The sequence below is a fragment of the Manis javanica genome, chromosome 8 (assembly GCF_040802235.1).
Source record: "Manis javanica isolate MJ-LG chromosome 8, MJ_LKY, whole genome shotgun sequence".
NCBI lineage: Eukaryota > Metazoa > Chordata > Mammalia > Pholidota > Manidae > Manis > Manis javanica.
Genome location: NC_133163.1, coordinates 113,941,936 through 113,961,725, shown reverse-complemented (window position 1 = coordinate 113,961,725; position 19,790 = coordinate 113,941,936). Strand labels below are relative to the sequence as shown.

The window sequence follows — 19,790 nt, the reverse complement described above, 5'->3', positions numbered from 1 at the left end:
CAGACCACCTACATGCCACCTCTTCCAGGAAGCCTTCCCAGTTCCTCTTTTCTCTGTGTTCTTATAGTACAAGTATCAGTAGAATGACAGTAGCTGTGGCTAAAATCAGGCAAGCCTAGAATCAGGCACTAACTCGATTTACTGAATCCCAACAAGTAGGGAAGGGCAGGGTTACAGAATTCTTTCTGTGCAAAGCAGGTGTGTGGATAAAGTGAAAATTCCTATGGCCAGGTTCTCCCCTGGCCCTGGTCAGCTAGCTCACTACACACACATGAGCAATATGTTGTTATTAACTCTATATAAAGAGCTTCACAGTGGCATGGCTGCAGGAGAGCAGGGACTGGATGGTGGCAGCACCGAGGACAGAGACTGAGACAGCTGCAGGGGTGGAGAGGCCCAGAGGCAGAGATCCGCTTGCTACATGCAGACTCGCTCTGAGGGGATGGGATTCTAGTGATTGACTTGCCACCATGGGAATAAAGTTGGGTATAAACCCTTTCACCCCAAGAATGTTCCATTGTCATTCCCCAGTCTCACTGAATCTATAGTGAACTTGCCTGGGGCTGAAACCCATTGGCAAGACAAGGTGGTAAAATGAGAGGTTAATAAAGAATTCTGTAATAGCATAAGTTAAACTCACAGATGCCTTAACTCCTCTAAGGAATGTAGATACAAAGTTCTGATTGTCAAAAAGCTCACGTGCATCCTGGCACCTGTGAGGTGATGGTCTGGGAGCTTGGCTCTCACCTGGGGTGGAAAAACCATCTCCTTAGAGCAACGTCTGAGCTGCATCTGTACATTGGGACCACCTGGGAGTTTTAAAAAATGGCTACCTGGTCCCTAAGTCAGAGATTCTGATTGAATTGGCCTGAGGGTAATGAGGGGAAATTGTTACTAACTGCACCACTGCCTTAATGTTGAGAACTTTTAAAGCCTGAGGTGGCTTAGAATCAAGCACAGAGACAATCAGTTTGTGAAACCCTTGGTATTAGTATTTTCAGGTTACATTTAGGAATAATCTGTTTTATATAAAGGGGTCATGTTTCTCAGAATCTAGCAGGTTGGCGAAAGAGAGTATCTTATGATTCTTATTGAAATTTACTATTGACTGACTTAATTTGGAATGGTGGCTTATTTAAGAGGTATAAGAGTAGTTTGCCAAGTTTTTAAACAATATTGGAATGCTTAAGATATTTGAGATTCACTTTATTTATGGGCTTAATTTATTGGATTTACTAGGATAATTTAAGAATTTAGGAGGCATTTGAAGTGCTTAAAAAGAAAATCTATTAAATGTATTCATTTAATTTTAAACGTTTCAGGTAGTTTCATTAATGACATTTAAACATGGGACAAAACATTAACCAAAAGGCTTCCTTTAAAGTGTTTAAATTTACTAGTTTTATAAAAATGATAAGGTTACTAAATGAATTAAAATATTTAAGGAAAATTAGGTTTTAAAATGTGTAATAAATTTAGTATTAATTTTTCAAACTGAAGTAAATACAAAAATTATTTTCTATGTATAAAGACAATCCTCAAAGACACCAAAAACCTCCCCACAACACTTCCATTTGCTGACAGCTAAGAACAGCCAATGCATGGCCTGTACCTACCACTATTCTTTTCCAATTCCACAGCAGACATCACTAATCAATCCCAGCACATTTTCCTTCTGGGCCCAGAAAGTTGCTTGAATACAACACCCCAAGCAGCAATTCCAATCACCTGAAGATGGCCGTGAACTGGAACCAACTTGCCATGTCTTTATTCACACAGGCATTCATCCATCAGCCAGGAGCTGTAGCAGTGTCCTGTAGCATCGCCACACTGGCGTGGACCTCAGTCAGCCTTGTTTCAGTGCAGTTTGGAAGCTCACTCATCTCTAGATGCTCAGAGACACCCTGGTGTTTGTAAGGTAAGGTAGGGATTATCACCCCCTTGGAAACTGAGGGGCTCCTGAATTGTCAGGTCTGGGGTTCAAAGCCACTCACTCCCTTTCCAACATGGAAAAACCAAGCACAAGGTTGCGTACCTTCTCCCATTTGTAGAAACAATCAGCTTTTATGATCATGTCCACCAGGCTGATGTGGTTGCTGCGGGCGGCCACTGCCAGGACGTTTTTTCCTTGCTGCATGTACGAAGCAAGAAGGGAAGCCAGAGTTTCTACAGGAGGGGTACAGGCTGGCCTTAGCACTGATTATAAACCCTCCTGCCCAAAGAAAGCCATTTCCAGCAGTCTATACTGGAGAGCAGCAAGGTTTTCTTGGTGTGACTAGGGATGTGGAAGTCACAGGTTGAGTAAGACAATAATAATGATCCCAACAGCCACTTCTTGTGTTTCTAAAGAATTTACCACATCTTAGAGCTTCTGAAACAGCCTGCACAACTCTTCAACACCACCTGTGAAATAGGTGTTATCAGCCCATTTCTCGGATGAACCCAGAGCCCGGAAAAGGAGCTTGGGCTCATTGTGTCCCTCTGCCTGCCTCTGTCAGGCTCCCAGGCCCGTTGCTCCAGGCCTCCTGCACAGTGCTCACCTCAAGCACCTGCAGGGGCCTGTGGGGGGAGGGGGAGAGGGGGATGGGAAGCTCCTGTTCATACCCCACCAGCTGTCCGGGCGCCCAGCTCAAAGCAGGGAGCCCATCCCAGGTCCAACCGCAGAGCCTGTTCCCTGTCCCCAGCTCTTCCCCACACCAGCCCAAGGGCTGGGCTACATGTGCAAATGCCCTTTGGCCTCTGGAGCTTAGGCCTTCCTTGGCCTTATCAAGTCTTCAGTTCTTCTCAAGCCTCCAGCCTCCTGAGGACGTAGCCACTCCAGGGGCAAGATGAGCCAGGAAGGACCCCCGACCCTTTCCCACACACAGTGGGTTGTGGGGTGATGATGGGCTGTTCCTCCATTCTCTCTCCCCGCTCCCCACCACGTGGCTCAATTGTACATAATGCTGCAATAAACATAGGGGTGCATATATCTTTTTTAATTAATGATTTTTTTTTCCTTTGGGTAGATTCCCAGAAGTGTAATTGCTGGGTCATATGGTATTTCTATTTTTAGTTTTTTGAGAAACCTCCATACTGCTTGCCATAGCGGCCACACCAATTTGCAATCCCACCAGCAGTGCAGGAGGGCTTCCTTTTCTCCACATCTTTGCCAATACTTGTTATTTGTTGTCTTGTTGACACTAGCCATTCTGACTGTGTGAGGTGACATCTCATTGTGGTTTTGATTTGCATTTCCCTGTTGATTAGTGATGTGGAGCAACTTTTGATGTGTCGGCCATTTGTCTTCTTTGGAAAAACATCTATTCAGGTCCCTTTTTAATAGAATTATTTGTTTTTTGTTGTTGTTGAGTGGCATGAGTTGTTTATACATTTAGTATATAAGGCCCTTAATACTTGTTTCTGTGGAATACTTCTTTACTTTCTTTCACTACAAGATGCTCCAGACTTATCCTATGTACTTACTGCCCCAATCTTAGAATCAGCCATTTCTCCAAGGAGCTTTGGTACCTTACTTTGGAGAATGTACATTTACTCTTTTCACATAACTATGTATTGAAGATTCTTTCATATAAATATATTTTTTGAAACTCCCTCATTTTCTTTGCATATATTCTTTTTATTATATATCCACTGATATACACTCTTGTGAAGGTTTCACAAGAATAACAATGTGGTTACTACATTCACCCTTATTATTGAGTCCCCCCCATACCCCATTGCAGTTACTGTCCATTAGAGAAGTAAGATGCCACAGAGTCGCTACTTGTCTTCTCTGTGTTACACTGTCTTCCCTATGACCCCCACACACACCATGTGCACTAGTCATATTACCCCTCAATCCCCTTCTCCCTCCCTCCCAACCCACTCTCCCCCAACTGAAAGTCCCTTCTTGGAGTCTCTGAGTCTGCTGCTATTTTGTTCCTTCAGTTTTGCTTCATCGTTATACTCCACAAATGAGGGAAACATTTGGTATTTGTCTTTCTCTGCCTGACTTATTTCACTGAGCATAATACCCTCTGGCTTCATCCATGTTGTTGCAAATGGTAGGATTTGTGTCTTTCTTATAGATGAATAATATTCCACTGTGTATATATACGACATCTTCTTTATCCATTTATCTACTGATGGACACTTAGGTTGCTTCCATATCTTGGCTATTGTAAATAGTGCTGCAATAAACATATGGGTACATGTGTCTTTTTGAGTCTGAGAAGTTGTTTTCTTTTGGTAAATTCCTAGGAGTGGAATTTCTGGGTCAAATGGTATTTCTATTTTTAGTTTTTTGAGGAACCTCCATATTGCTTTCCGCAATGGTTGAATTAGTTTACATTCCCACCAGCAGTGTAGGAGTGTTCCCCTTTCTCCACATCCTCGCCAGCATTTGTTGTTGTTTGTCTTTTGGATGGTGGCCATCCTAACTGGTGTGAGGTGATATCTCATTGTGGTTTTAATTTGCATTTCTCTGATGATTAGCGATGTGGAGCATCTTTTCATGTGCCTGTTGTCCATCTGAATTTCTTCACTGGAGAAGTGTCTGTTCAGATCCTCTGCCCATTTTTTAATTGAAGTATTTGATTTATTTTTGTTGAGGTGCGTGAGCTCTTTATATATTTTGGATGTCAACCCCTTATTGGATATACCATTTGTGAATATATTCTCCCATACTCTAGGATGCCTTTTTGTTCTACTGATGGTGTTCTTTGCTGTGCAGAAGCTTTTTCGTTTGATATAGTCCCACTTGTTCATTTTTGCTTTTGTTTCTCTTGCCTGCGGAAATGCGTTCTGGAAAAAGTTGCTCATGTTTATCCAGGAATATGTTCAATAAAAGTGGGGAGAGTGGGCATCCTTGTCTCGTTTCTGATCTTAAAGAAAAAAGTTTCAGCTTCTCGCTGTTCAGTATGATGTTGGCTGTGGGTTTATCATATATGGCCTTTATTATGTTGAGGTACTTGCCCTCTACACCCATTTTGTTGAGAGTTTTTATCATGAATGGATATTGAATTTTGTTAAATGCCTTTACAGCATCAATGGAGATGATCATGTGGTTTTTGTCCTTCTTTTTGTTGATGTAGTGGATGATGTTGATGGATTTTCAAATGTTGTACCATCCTTGCATCCCTGGGAGATGAATCCCACTTGATCATGGTGTATGATCCTCTTGATGTATTTTTGAATTCAGTTTGCTAATATTTTGTTGAGTATTTTTGCATCTATGTTCATCAGGTATATTGGTCTGTAATTTTCTTTTTTTGTGGTGTCTTTGCCTGGTTTGGGTATTAGAGTGATACTGGCCTCATAGAATGAGTGATGCTGGCCTCCTCTTCTACTCTTTGGAAAACTTTATGGAAGATGGGTATTAGGTCTTCACAAAATTTTTGATAAAATTCAGCAGTGAATTTTGTTCTTAGGCAGTTTTTTGATTACCAATTCAATTTTGTTGCTGGTAGTTGGTCTATTCAGATTTTTTGTTTCTTCCTAGGTCAGCCCTCGAAAGGTATTTTTCTAAAAAGTTGTCCATTTCTTCTAGGTTATCCAGTTTGTTACCATATAATTTTTCATAGTATTCTCTAATAGTTCTTTGTATTTCTGTGGTATCTGTAGTCATTTTTCCTTTCTCATTTCTGATTCTGTTTATGTGTGTAGACTCTTTTTTTATTGATGTGTGTGGCTAGGGGTTTATCTATTTTGTTTATTTTCTCAAAGAACCAGCTCCTGCTTTCATTGATTGTTTCTATTATTTTATTCTTCTCAATTTTATATATTCCTACTCTAATCTTTATTATTTCCCTCCTTCTACTGACTTTGGGTGTCATTTTTTCTTCTTTTTCTAGTTTCATTAATTGTGAGTTTAGGCTGTTCATATGAGATTGTTCTTTCCTGAGGTCGGCCTGTATTGCAGTATACTTCCCTCTTAGCATGGCCTTCACCACGCCCCACAGATTTTGTGGTGTGGAATTATTGTTGTCATTTGTCTCCATATATTGCTTGATCTCTGCTTTTATTTGGTCATTGATCCATTGATTATTTAGGAGCATGTTGTGAAGCCTCCATATGCTTGTGGGATTTCTCATTTTCTTCATGTAATTTATTTCTAGTTTCCTACCTTTGTGGTCTGAGAAGCTGGTTGGTACAATTTCAATCTTTTTGAATTTACTGAGGCTCTTTTTGTTGCCTAATATATGATCTGTTCTTGAAAATGTTCCATGTGCACTTGAGAAGAATGTGTATCCTGCTGCTTTTGAGTGGAGTGTTCTGTAGATGTCCGTTAGGTAAACTCCCTCATTCATTTTTACAGCTGCCTAACACTCCATTTCATAGCACTCCATTTAAATTAAAATTCATTTAATTTATTAAATTGTCTATTTAAATGTGGATTCCAATCTTTTGCTGTTACAAACAATAGTGAAAAAATTGGTACATATGTCATCCCATACATGTAGAGGTACATATGCAGGCCCCACACTTACATGATCAGCCACATTGATGCGGCCTCCCGCGTGGATGAGGGCCTGGGCCATGTACTGGGAGCCACCAAGGGCTGAATGTGGAGGCAGCTCTGCTTTTTCTAGAGGGAAACAGGCATCAATGCAATGTCCTGAAGACCCCTCACAGTGAGGTTTACAAAGCACTTAGGAATTCATCATTCCACGAGGGTTTACATCTCCCCCAGGACTATTCTCTCCACTAAACCCTGAGGCTGGAGAAATCAATGACTTGCGCAGGCCTAGTAACCAGCTAAAGGAGCTCACTGTGGTCTCAGCATTTTTCTTCCCTCCTGTCACGAATTCTGGAATGTAGGCCAAAGCCTGCACAATTCCTCAGCTGGAGAAGACACACAGAGTATAGACTCCGAGGAGATAATTTTCCAAGAGGGAGATAATGAGATCTGTCAGTACAGGCAAACCCCACCTGGCATGTACTGCCCAGTGAGATTCAGTCTCAGTGGGCCTGGGCAAGGCCAGCGTGAGGGCTTCACCCCACAGGGGCCTTCTCAGTGTCCTCAGTCAGAGCCCACCCCCGGCCCCACAACAAGCTCACACGAGCTACCTCGCCACTCACCCAGGCAGGCCCCATCCGGGGACCAACTGCCCCTGACCACCTGAGGCTGAAGGTCCCCTAGGACTCAGGACTTACAGTTTGAAGACCAGGACAGTTCTGGGCAAACTGGGACAAGATGGTCACCCTCCCAAAGTCCCATCTGAGCCAAGTGCACAGGGTGAGTGGGCGCTAGTCGGCCTCCCAGTGGGGAAGGAAGTCATTTGGTCCAACCCCTCCTCAGAGACCCTGCTGCATGGAACTTCAAGGGGTAGGAGTGTGGAAACGGAAGGTGGCCCCTTCCAGAATCCTCAAGCCAAGGTGGGCACACAAGGCCCAGTACAGTGGGGGGAGCTGGGGGGGTCCCACGGGGGCATCCCACCCCACCAGCTATCTTCTGAGCCCCACCCCCATGCTGTTACTGATGGGAGACAGCCGTGATTCTTTGCCTCTTTGCCCCCTCCCAGTACCTGCACTAGGCACAGGGAGGGGGCCTGCTGACCAAAGGGGATGGAGTTGGGTGCCCAGGGGCAGCTACTTTCCCTCTCTTGTCCTTGGTGTCCCCCCACACCCCTGGGTAGCTCTGGGTAGTTGCCACACCTTCTAGGAGAGTTCTGCAAATTGTTCTTGGCTTACAAAGCATTGTTCACACTTATGGGAGTTTAACATTGATATTATTAGTAAATTTGCATATGCCCTTTTGCTATTTATTTTCTACACATCTCCTGTCTTTTTTGTTATGTTTTTCCTTGACTGAACATTAAATACTCTGGAGCATACCATTTTAATTCTTCTGTTTTTTTTTAAACAACTTTGGCTATTATTTATGTATGTTTTACTATTAATATTTTTGCTTTGTTATTGAAATTTAGAGCACATATAGAATCCCAGATCCTGTAGCCATTGAACCAGCCAAGAAAGATTATCTATCACTGATTTTAAAAAGCAAACGAAAACAGAAACACTAACACCCCACCTAAAGAAAGGCCCTGACTCCCATTTCCAGGGCATAGAGGCGAATTTCTAACACCTGACTTGAGCACAATGGTGAGGAGAGAATAGGCCTGTCCCAGGGCCACACCCAGACTCCCGCTCTGAGGGCTGGGGTGGCCCCTGCACAGGCCAGGCAAACTTTCCAGGCCACGAGCTCTGAAATCACAAATAGGCTTTTCAGACTCAGCTTTGCTTCTTACCAGCTTGTGACCTGGGAAAGTCACTGAACCTCTCTAAGCTTCAGTTTCCTCTTCTATAAAATGGAGGACATTTTTCTGAAGTAATAAAGGGGCTTGTGAACAATCAAGTGTCCAACAAGACGCCGACACTAACAGGTGTCCAGCTCCTGTTGTGAGAGGTATTTAATCCTCACAGTGATGTAAATTGCAGTGTATAGAATCCCCATTTTTTATTTGGGAAATGAGGCTCAGAGAAGTTAAGTAACTTGCCCAAGGTCACAGAGATCAGCTATGGAGAAGCCAAGACCAGACCCTGGGCCTACTGCTTCCTAGCTCTGGAGTCGCTGTGGCTGCTACAGTTGACAGGGTTATGGTTCAGCAGCTGAGGGCAGACTTCGTTTGTGGGGAGGCCTGGCTACCTGGGTGAGGGCGTTCCCACAGCTCTGGGCCCCCAGGAGGAGCTGCCCACAGTCGGGGTGGATCCCGTCAGCAGCTGCACGCAGTGCCGTCAAACCTCCTGAAACACTCGGGGCCACGTGTGAGCCGGAGGCTGCAGCCTGACCCTGAGGAGAGCGGACACTCCTGCCTCACGCGGCAGGGCTCTGCCAGCACCCCACGGCCCTACGACTGAGGACGGAGCCCCTGGTCGTCTGTGGCTCCCTGAGCCCCGCACCTGAGCCTCTCACTTTGAAGGGCATGGGGGATCTTCCCTCCCTCCTCCACCCCGCCGCTCGTGCTCTCCTTGCCCTCCCAGCGCCTCACCCCTGCTGCCTGTCTATGCCCTCTTACTCCAGGAAGCCATCTCTGAGCACCCTGGCCGCTGTGACCTCTCCCTTCTCTGAGCGCACACCAGGTGCAGGACCTCTTGCTGACCCCTCGTGCCTAGTGACCCACTCAGCCAGGGGTTTTGTGCTGCTGCTCATCTTTTCCTGGTGGGCTGTTAGTCCAAAAAGGTGTTGTCAGCTTCAGGGTTCCCACCAGGGCAGAATCAGGAGCAGCCCAGGCTGTGGGGTCCTCAAAAGCAAGGAGTAAGTGACTGTCACACATCTCTGCATCCTCCAGGCAGGGACTCACCGTGCTCCGCTCCTCGCGGTCCAGCCTGATAGCCACGAGTCGCTGCAGCACAGCCAGGTGGCCCCGGCCCGCAGCCAGGCAAAGGGCTGTGTTCCCCGCCTGTGAGGAGAGGGCTCCTGAGGGGCCAGGAGAATCACAGACCCTCGCAGGCCCAGGGAGCAGCCCCTCATTTTATAGAAATGGAAGCTGAGGTCCAGAGACAGGAAGTGACATGTCCAGGGTCACAGAGCAAGCCTGCGACAAGCTGAGGCTCTGAACGCTGGGCCAATGCTACCCTGTCCCTGGGCCAAAAACTATAACTAGGGGCACTTTCAAGGGCCAAGTCCTGGTCTCTCTCCTCTTACACTTCAAGGCAGACACATAACTTAAAAAAAAAAAATCCCATACTTTCCATATTCCTGTCTAAAGCCGGTGCTCCTTGGGCACCCCAGATCCATCCCCATCTTCGGCTCAGGGCCAAGGCCTGGCGGCTGCTCTGTACTCAGGCTATGCCCAGCTACGCGGCCCAGGTACTCGCCTCCTTCGCCTTTGCTCAAGATGTCAGCTCCTCACTGAATAGTGTGGCCCACCCGGAACACATTTCTTCAGACCACAACTCCGCCGCCATCCTCCTGATCACTACCCTGCTCGACTTGACTTTTCCTTTTTCCCCATGGTGCTAACCACCTAACGTATTCTATAATTTGCATGTATACTATGCTTATTGTTTATTTCTGACTCTTTTTGTTAGAACATGGCACCCCAAGGGTAGGGAGTTTTATTTCTCCACTGTTTCCCCAAGTGCCTAGAACAGGGCCTGGGGCACATGGCAGACACTCAATAACTATTTGTTCAATGAGTAAATAATGTGAAGGAAAGCTTGACATGCATCCGCTGGATTCGGAGAGCCAGAAGACTGGCAGTGGCCTCGCATCTGAGAAGTCTAAAGGTGTCAGTGACAGAGCCCAGAGAGGAGCTCCACCAGAGAGGCGGGCAGGGCAGAGGGCACACCGTTCTTTGTACTAGAAGTGGCTCCTGCTGCGGGCAGCCTGCTGAGGGTTGTCTCAGAAGGGATCCCTCTGCAGAGGGTGAAGGGGCCCCAGCATAGAGGACAAGGGCTGGAAGGGGCCAGCAGAGGAGAGTTACGTCTCTAACGAGGAACCGCAGATGGAGTGCCAGGGCAAGATGCCAGGAGGAATACAGCAAAGCATCCAGAAGGGGAGGCCCAGCTTGAGCCACTCATCACGCCCAGAAAGCCCCCGCAACAATGGTGTACCAGTCACGGGGGCTCCTAGCTCAGGCTCCTTCTTCCGCCCTGGCCTGTCTCAGTACCTTCCTGAGCAAGGAGTCAAGACATTGACATTTAGACGCAGATCTTTAAAGTGCCCACTGAGGATGTGAATGTACACCAAACTCAACGCAGTACTTAAAATAGCTAAAGGCACACTTACCCCATCATAAATATACACACACATTCAACAGCTATAACAATCTTATGGGAATCAAATATGAAACAGTTAAATTTCTTTTATGATTATTGTCATATTAATAAATAAATGTTAAGTTCAAAAATCCACTCAACAGCTCTATTCTGCTCCTCTCCACGGGCTCACCTAGAGCTGCGTATCTGGCTTCATGCTGCAAGCAAGGATCAGGCAATGGGAATGTGGCCACAGTGTGAAGTCTCTGTTCAAAGAGACACAAAGAAAGCAGGTGAACCTTGGGGAGCTGACACATGCCCTCTGTTAGCAGGGCTGTGGAGACAGGGCAGGGCTTTATTCTTCCTTCTGGGTTATAAATATCCGTGTCCTGCTCTTTAAAGCTGCAGGTGGTATGGACCGCCCAACAGGGCACTTGCATTCTGCCTGAGCAGGGCAGACGGCTCAGAGACAGGAGAGCTAGGCTGGAGGCGGCCTTGGCCTTGGGCCAGAGCTTTCTCCCCTCCGCCTGTGAGGATGCCCAGACTCTTCACCTCTATGAGGCCTTGTCAGCATCTCCTTTATGTTCCCAGTGCAATTAATCACTCTCTCTGGGCTCTCAAAGCCTCCCTGCTGTTACAATGCCTGTGGCATGCCCTGTATTGTCACTGGCTCTGACAGGTCTGTCCCCCTTTATCAGGCTGTGGGATCCCAGCAGGAGTCAGATCTTCAGAGGTCCGGAGCCTTGGAAAGCTTACTATGCCTCCTCCCTAGATGACAACACTCCTCATCTGAAAATACAGAACTTAGAGGGCCATGCAATATTAAGAACTTCTTTCTAGAACTTCTGATTGTAAGATTCTTTAAGTTCATCAAAGCTGGACTTTTCTTGCTTTCTCGTTTTGGTGCTCCTGTCCTCCCGAGATACTGAGCACAATCATTTTCTGCCTCCTGGGTAACTGTGTCTGGCCTGTCCTTTACTCCACTACTCCCAGAGTCTGGCCCAGAGAAACCTGCTCAGCCCATGTTTTGGAATGACGGAAATCAGCCTGATCTCATTCTTAGGACCTGACTCAGCACTTTCATCCAGAAAGTCTGAGTGTGGACAGGCAGATTCAGTGCACAAGCCAAAGCCTCAGTGTCCCCACGCTGAGGAGAGGGAGGCGCACAGGGCTAGGATGCTGGTTCCAAGCCCGGCTTGACCTTTGTCTTGCTGTGTGACCTTGGCTAAAGCATCCCCCCTCTGCGCCTCAGTTTCCACATCTATAAAATCAGAAGGCTGAAGTGGCCATGGATGCAGACCCTTCCCGTCGTAAGATCCTGTGGTGCGTTGGTTGGTGAGCATTCTGTCCCTGGCTCATATACAGAACTCTTGTCTTGGCCAAACACATTCATCAGGCTAATAGTGGAGCATGTCCCTTGGTTGGAAGCATTGTTCAGAATTTGCTGCAACGTACTTGGCTAATCCATCGATCTAAATCATTTGCAGGCCAGTCCCCACAGTTGCCATCCACCAACCCCTTCTCAGATCGGTGAAATGCTGCTGTTAGTTCTCCACCCTGAACGGACTGCCCCCTCCTCAGGGCCCTCCTCTCTTTGCCATAATCAGAGACGATTACTAAATCACAAAAAGAGCAAATAACCAGCAGGTGTGGGGCTATTATCCCCCCAGCTCTTCCTCTCACCCCTCAAAACAGATCCCCAGTGGAATCATTGTCCTGCTCAAACCCACTCCAGGCAGCACTACCAACCAAGAGATCTGCCACCCAGGCTCCCACAGGGGGGCACAGCTCTTCACAAGGACCATGGCACTGAGTTCCTTGAGTAAGAACCTTAAGTAATGAACATCAGACATACTCTGATCTTGGGCCTCCCTGTGCTCTGAGCCGCAGTCCAGGGCTGGCCCACGGCGTGTGCTCCCAGAATGCCGGCTGGATGACATCAGACATACTCTGACCTTGGGGCCACCTGCCTCTCCAGTGTGCCACTCCAGACGCAGGCAGGGGTGAGCTGCCAGCAACCGTTCTGGTTGGGAACCTTGAGTGTGGCCCTCCCCTGGGACCCATGGTCACAGTACCTTGTCTCTGACACTGTGGTCGCAGCCAGAGCCTACACGGAAGTCCAGAGCATCCAGCTGCCCATGCCCGGCAGTGTGGCGCATGCTGTCCTTCCCAGCTGGCCAGACAGAAGACAGTGACCATTCACACTCTGCCCACCTGGCCAACCATGGTGAGTCTGCAGTGGCCTCTCCTGCCCACTTTCCCCTCCCCTGACCCTACACACCCTGCCTGGAGAGCCCAGACCCAACTTCCCAACAAGATGCTACTGAATGGGGGGCCTCCCCTACTGAGATTTTTCTGTGGCCCCCTCCTGCCCACTAGGTAAAGGATAGAGGTGGAGATCTCCATGAGGGGCCCCCCACAACCCTTCTGGCCATCACTCCCAATATTCCAATCCATATGAACTCACACACCAAGGGTCCTTCTCCACCTCTAAAGTTCTAAGGATGCTCTCTCCTCCATTCGAATGACCCCTCTGCTTTCCAATCTTATCAAAAATATCTGGCTTATTCACCAAATGCCACCTCTTCCAGGAAGCAGAAAGTAGTGGCTCCCATCTCTAACCCGTCTAGTCCTTATCAGAACCTCTCCCAGCAGCAGGGTCCAGCCTGCAGTACCCCTAATTCTAAGGAATAGGCAGGAGTGGCCCCAGGCCCAGAGGTAAGGACAAACAGCCTTGAAGCCGCTCTCACCTTGTCCGTGTGGTCCAGGGCTATGTCCTCCAGGTCCTCCATTATGAACGCTGGCGCCAGCAATGGCCTTTTTGGGCTGCACAGTGCAGTAAGGTCAGGTTGTCGCGGTGACAAGCCCAGGGTGGTCCCTGCATTCTTTGAAGGGAGGCCCTTCTCACACTGGCTATCACCCAGACAGGGCGTGTTGGTGACCCAGAATACAGCTTTCCCATGGAAGCAATACTGTATGTAAATGGGCACGGGCCACTGGGATGCCTGCGGGCGCCCACTCAGTCTAACGGGCTGGTGGGATTCAGGATGCCGCAGTTCAAATCCCAGCTCCAGCATTTATCAGCTCTGTAGTCTTGGGAAAGTTATCTGTACCTCTCTAAGACTCCATATTCTTTTTTTTTTTTTTGAGAGGGCATCTCTCATATTTATTGATCAAATGGTTGTTAACAACAATAAAATTCTGTATAGGGGACTCAATGCACAGTCATTAATCAACCCCAAGCCTAATTCTCAACAGTCTCCAATCTTCTGAAGCATAACGAACAAGTTCTTACATGGTGAACAAGTTCTTACATAGTGAATAAGTTCTTACATGGTGAACAGTGCAAGGGCAGTCATATCACAGAAACTTTCAGTTTTGATCACGCATCATGAACTATAAACAATCAAGTCAGATATGATTAGTCGTTTGATTTTTATACGTGATTTATATGTGAATTCCACATTTCTCCCTTATTATTATTATTTTTTTAATAAAATGCTGAAGTGGTAGGTAGATGCAAGATAAAGGTAGAAAACATAATTTAGTGCTGTAAGAGGGCAAATGTAGATGATCAGGTGTGTGCCTGTAGACTAAGTATTAATCCAAGCTAGACAAGGGCAACAAAACATCCACGGATGCAGAAGATTTCTCTCAAAACAGGGGGGATGAGGTTCTAAGCCTCTCCTCTGTTGGTCCCCAATTTCTCTCCTGATGGCCCCCCTGCGACTGTGCCTGTCTTAGGTTGTTCCTCCCTTGAGGAATCTTACCCGTCTCTGGCTAACCAGTCGTCTTTTGGGGCCATACAGGGAAATGTGAAGTTGGTAAGTGAGAGAGAAGCAATATTGTTTGAAAAGGTTAGTGTTTTACTTCTTTGCAGATTTATGCCCTGTGGCTTCTATGCCCAGCATTTGTCTTGAGGTATCTTTACCACTTGGAGGAATTATGATACTCAGTAAATTCGATATGAGGCACGAATTCTACTTAAGGGTTGTAATTAGGAAGGAAGAAGAAAAGCTATAGAAGTAGCAGACGGAAGAAAACATGGGAAGATTGATTATTTCTTTGACATATCTTCTTGTACAGTAACATAAGCATGTATAGGTCTTAAACTACTAATTAAATTGCGCACATACATTAACATAATAGGAATATAGCTACGTAACAAAAGCAGACCTACAATTACCAGCCATGTCCAATGAAACCAAGAAAACCAATTAGGTACCCTAGGCATTTGTGAAAACTTATCAATGATATGATGGATATTGTCTAACTGAATTTGAATAGTTTGAGAAAAATCAAACAAATTAAAACAACACATTCCTGGGAACTGTTCACATCCCATGTGTTCTTTTAACAGTAGATAGTCTACAATCGTATGATTTTGGGAGACTCCATATTCTTATAGGTCAAATCAGACTAATCATCAATGGGTGGCTAAGAGGATTGGATGGCATCACATACAGGAAAAGTATTTTATAAACTGAAAAATGATTGAGGATGTATGGTGAGGTTGTTTAACACTAACAGTCCCCGGGATATCCCCACAGACCACTGTTACAAAGGTTCTAGCATCTGCTTTCCTTGATACAGCTGCAAGTGAGGAAAGAGGTGACTAGGTGTCCAGTGTCAGTCGCCAAGAGGTGACCTCCTAACCTTCCAGAGAGGACTGAGAGCCGATATGGTCAGCAGGGCCTAGGAGGTGTTAAAAAAGAGACAAAATGTCCACGATGGAGTCACTTACGTTAAGGCCATATCACCAAACCCAGATTTACCTAACTGCAGTTTCAGCCTCTCCCAGGAGTGTAATCTTATCAGTTGGAATGTTCCTGGTCAACACTAGTGAGGATACCCACCTGATAGACACCCCCATCCCTCTCCTGTCCCCCAAAGGAAGGCAACTTTGCCTGAAACCTTCCACTCATTGTTGAAGGACTTCCTTGTCCTGCCTCCTTCTGCCTATAAGGCTTTCATTTTGCACAGCTCCCTTCTATTTTTCAGGGGGATGATGCATGACTAATGAGTTGTTAAATAAAGCTAATTAGATCTTTAAATTTTCTCAGTTGAATTTTGTTTTTAACAGAGGGAAGTGGCCTGGGTGGGAGGAGGCTTAGGCAGGAAGATCTCAGCCCATCAAAGCAATATTTAAGAGAGGGGGATTTGCATATCCTATGTTTGTAGCCCAGAGTTTCAACCCAGGCCTTGCATTACAGCTAGATTGTTTGGAGCACTGGTTTTCTATTTGAAAAGATTGCAACCACCAATGGGTCTAAAAAACCAATAAGACAATGATCTACATCCTGACAGTGGTTTGGGTTATACGTGTTAAAAAGAAAGGCACAGGCCCCACATGGTGTCACTTCTGCTAGGCCAGGTCACCAAACCAGGGCCTAGTACCTAACCTAATTGTAGTTTCAACCTCCCCAGAGAAATGTAGTCAGACAGGAATTTTCTGGTCAGCATTGATAAGATAGTGTCACCTATGCCCTGTACATCCATCCCCAAAGGAGGATGAGGTCACCTACATAATGAGACCCTTATCCTTGCTTCCTCTTTCATACACAGACAGCCTCAGAATTTGAATAGCAAGATCTTTGATGACACTAACTATGTGTCCATGCCACACTGCTTTATGTATTGATAAATATAACCTCTTTTCTGCATGTTTCCCCGCTGTAGAAAAAATATTTAAGACATCTCCAAACAAAGGGGCTGTGGAGCAGTTACAAAACTCCTCCCTGCTTATTTCACTGATCACAATCCTCCCTCAAATAAGACAGTGAATGAACTCTGTCTTTCTTAAACATCGTAGTTGTGGTGATTTCAGTAGACACACACAAGTAGCCTTCGTCAAATCTCATCAAGTATAAACTTAAGATCTTGTATGTCATTTATATTTCTTGTATTTCATTTCTTTCTTGTATGTAAAGAAGTTGAACTCATTACTGTTTTACATGCTAAAGTGTTTAGAGGGAAGTACACTGATGTCTATAACTTATTTTGGAATGCATGCCAAATTTATAAAGAATTCTATAAGAATTAAACTACCCAATTAAAAAACTATTTGGACACCAAAGAAGTTATATGGATGGCAAATAAGTACATGAGAAGATATCTTGACATCATTGCTGAAATGCAAATTAAAACCAGAGACTTTCTAACAATAGTATATGGAAAGGGAAAAATACTAACATTCCAGTGGAGAAACCTGGCCAGCACCAGTTTAACCAAGTGACCAAGTGTGAAATTGTGATAATAATAAGTACATATTTGGTCTTGTTCTTGTTCCAAGCACAGAGCTTCTAAAACCCTTGGAATTTCTTAAGTGTTTTAAGCAGTAAAGAGGCCAACTGTTAAGTTAATTTGGTGGCTCAGAAGCCTTAGAGTAACCTAAGGATGGGGTCTGGTTGCCTGGGGAACCAGCTTTGGTTAGATAGTTGGAACTTTCAGTCCCACCCCCTTACCTACAAGGATGGGATTGGGGGCTGGAGGTTGAATCAATCACCATTGAAGATTTACTCTATCATGTCTTTTGTAATGAAGACACCATAAGACCCCAAAAGGGTGGGGTTCGGAGAGCTTCCAGATTGGTGCTGGGCCCAGACTCCACAGGGGCAGAAGCTCCAGCATCCAGGACCTTACCTTCTGTATTTCTTTGTCTGCCTGTTGATTTGTATCCTTTAGTATCCTTTGTAATAAACCGGTAATCTAGTAAGGAAACTGGTTTTCTTGAGTTCTGAAAGCCATTTTAGCAAATTAATTTAAACAAAGGAGGGGGTTGTGGGAACCTCTCATTTATAGCCAGTCTCTGAGAAGCGCAGATTAACACCCTGGACCTGCAGTTGGCATCTGAAGTTGTTACAGTAGGTGGATAGCCAGACGGGAGCAGGGAGGGGGTTCGCGATTTTGGCCAGTGTTCACATTTGGTTAGATGCTTGTTTTTATTTTAAACATTGTGTGTAAACTGTACTTGCAGGATGTGGGGAGGGAGAGTATACCTAACAGACCTGCCAAAATTTACTGGATCCAACATGGAGAAGCTGACCCAGACCTCACCTCAGAATAAGTTATACACTCATTAGCATACTAAAATCATACCCCTTGGCACCCTGACAGTTCCCAGGAAGACCAGCCAAGGACAAAAAGAGGGTGTCACCCTATAAATCCCAGAAAATCCTCCCTATTCCAAGGAAAACCCACTTAGCCTGATGAATATTCCACCCCCTGCCTAAACCTCCAGCCATAAGACCACCCATTGACCCCCACCGTGCCACTTGCCTCGGGAGCCCCCCCGCACCCCGCACCTCCTTCTTGAGTGTGCGCTTTGCTTTATTACACCGCTCTTCACTTGCACCTGCTCCACCTGCTCATGAGCTCTTCCTCCATCAAAGTCAAGAGCGCTTCCTGGGGTGAGGTTTCACCTAAGGCCCAGGGAGATCTCCCCGCACTGGGTTTCCTGACAACAAAATGGGGGCAATCTTGTGGTACATTTTTTTCCCATCCATGTCCCTGGGTCTCTGAATTCTCTCTAAAGACCTAGGTTGAGAACCCCTGGCCCAGAAATGTTTGCATTTTCACCAGGACCACCAACCGCTGAAAAGGTGAGATACCAGTGCAGAGATTCCAGGTGCTCTGACCCGCTGAGGCTGTTCTCCCTCAAACCACAGCGCACCCCAATGAGGGTGAGGGACTGCCAGTTCCCTACTGTGCACTGACAAGCCCTTCACATGCAGCACGAGCGTCTCCCTCATTTTCGAGGTGGGTACTAGCACCCCATTTACAAATGGGGAGATTCAGGCTCACACTATAAAGTCACAAGGTCCCAGAGTTTGGTAAATGGTGTTTTGCTCCTTCCACCCCAGGAAATAGCATCTCAGCTTCTCAGGGCTGAGCTCAGCTGGGTTTCAGGGAGTGTTCTCAGAGGACCAGGGCAAGCCGGGCAGAGGCACCTGGGGGTTTGGGGAGGAGAGGGTGGCAGAGGTGGGAGCAGACCTATGCACCCAGGGGCAGGGGCTGCTAGCTGAGGCCTTACCTTGTTCTCACAGTGGGTCTTGGCCCCAGAGTTGACCAGGATCTGGAGGATATGCAAGTGGCCAAACCAGGCCGACAGGAGAAGTCCATTCATCCCAAACTGGGGGAGAGGACATGGGGTGGAGGGGAGGAGAATGTGAGGAGGTGTGACAGTGCCACCTGGGCCCATATGGGCACTGCACCTTACTATACAACCATAGGAACCATCGGTGCCTCCCAGGCCAGGGAGCTCTGAACTTTAGGAATTTAAAGACCAGGGCCCTTTTTAAGACAGAGGCTAACATACTATTGCAAAATAAAATTTAAAAATAAAATAGCTGCTATCTATTCTCACCATCATTTCATAAAGACCATTTTAATAAAAAAAAAAGAACTTGGAATTAATTTCAGAATATACTCTTCCCAAATACTGCTTTATGGTTCTTATTTTCTGATTTGCTCTGACTAGTGAAGACCTCATCCAGGACTGGCATTTGAGAGCCAATTGCATCGACAGCCAGCCACCCTCTTGGAGATGGGTTTTCACTGTCTCTCCTAGGGTGTGGTGGTAGCAGGCAGGGGCTGAGCAGAACAGAGGCCTGGAGGATCATCACCTTTGTCCTAGAGGCTATGCTGTCTTCCCTCAGTTTTGGGCACCTCCAAAATGCATCTATAAGCCAGGTGTTCATAGACCAGAATATATTTTCCCACAAAATCAGGGGCATGTGTGGCTCTAGGTCCTCCGTGAGGCCAAAGGCTTGTCCTACATAGAAGGAGCCCACAGTGTGGCCAGATAATCGCCCCATGAGCATAAGCAGCAGGCCCGTGGTGGGCAACACTCCCAAGTCCAGCTGGGAGCAGAAATGCAGACACTCCTCATGAAAAGTGTAGGAGTCAGTGTCCCCCTGAAATGCACCCACTCTTAGCTACTCCAAGCTGCCCAGAGCCCAGGGCAGGAGCCAGAAGACAGGGTTGGCCAGATCCGAGCCCTCAATCAGGCACAAGTCACAGTCTGGACTTCTTGGGGGAGGGTGTCCCACCCCAGCACCTGCACCCAAGGAACGCTCAGGTCATAGCTGCCTCCCCACTAGCTCCAC

At 46.5% G+C, this 19,790-nt stretch overlaps 1 protein-coding gene across 1 annotated transcript in view; it reads right to left on the bottom strand.

The window, feature by feature from the left end:
- Positions 1-19,790, bottom strand: part of ANKDD1A (ankyrin repeat and death domain containing 1A) — a 43,870-nt gene that overhangs the window by 4,866 nt on the left and 19,214 nt on the right. Inside the window, 11 exon segments of the mRNA XM_073212245.1 lie at positions 2,036-2,200; positions 2,541-2,559; positions 6,367-6,547; positions 6,550-6,568; positions 8,630-8,724; positions 9,281-9,383; positions 12,759-12,848; positions 12,889-12,897; positions 13,434-13,492; positions 13,495-13,561; positions 18,716-18,814. Coding sequence (XP_073068346.1) covers positions 2,036-2,200; positions 2,541-2,559; positions 6,367-6,547; positions 6,550-6,568; positions 8,630-8,724; positions 9,281-9,383; positions 12,759-12,848; positions 12,889-12,897; positions 13,434-13,492; positions 13,495-13,561; positions 18,716-18,814 — 906 coding nt within the window.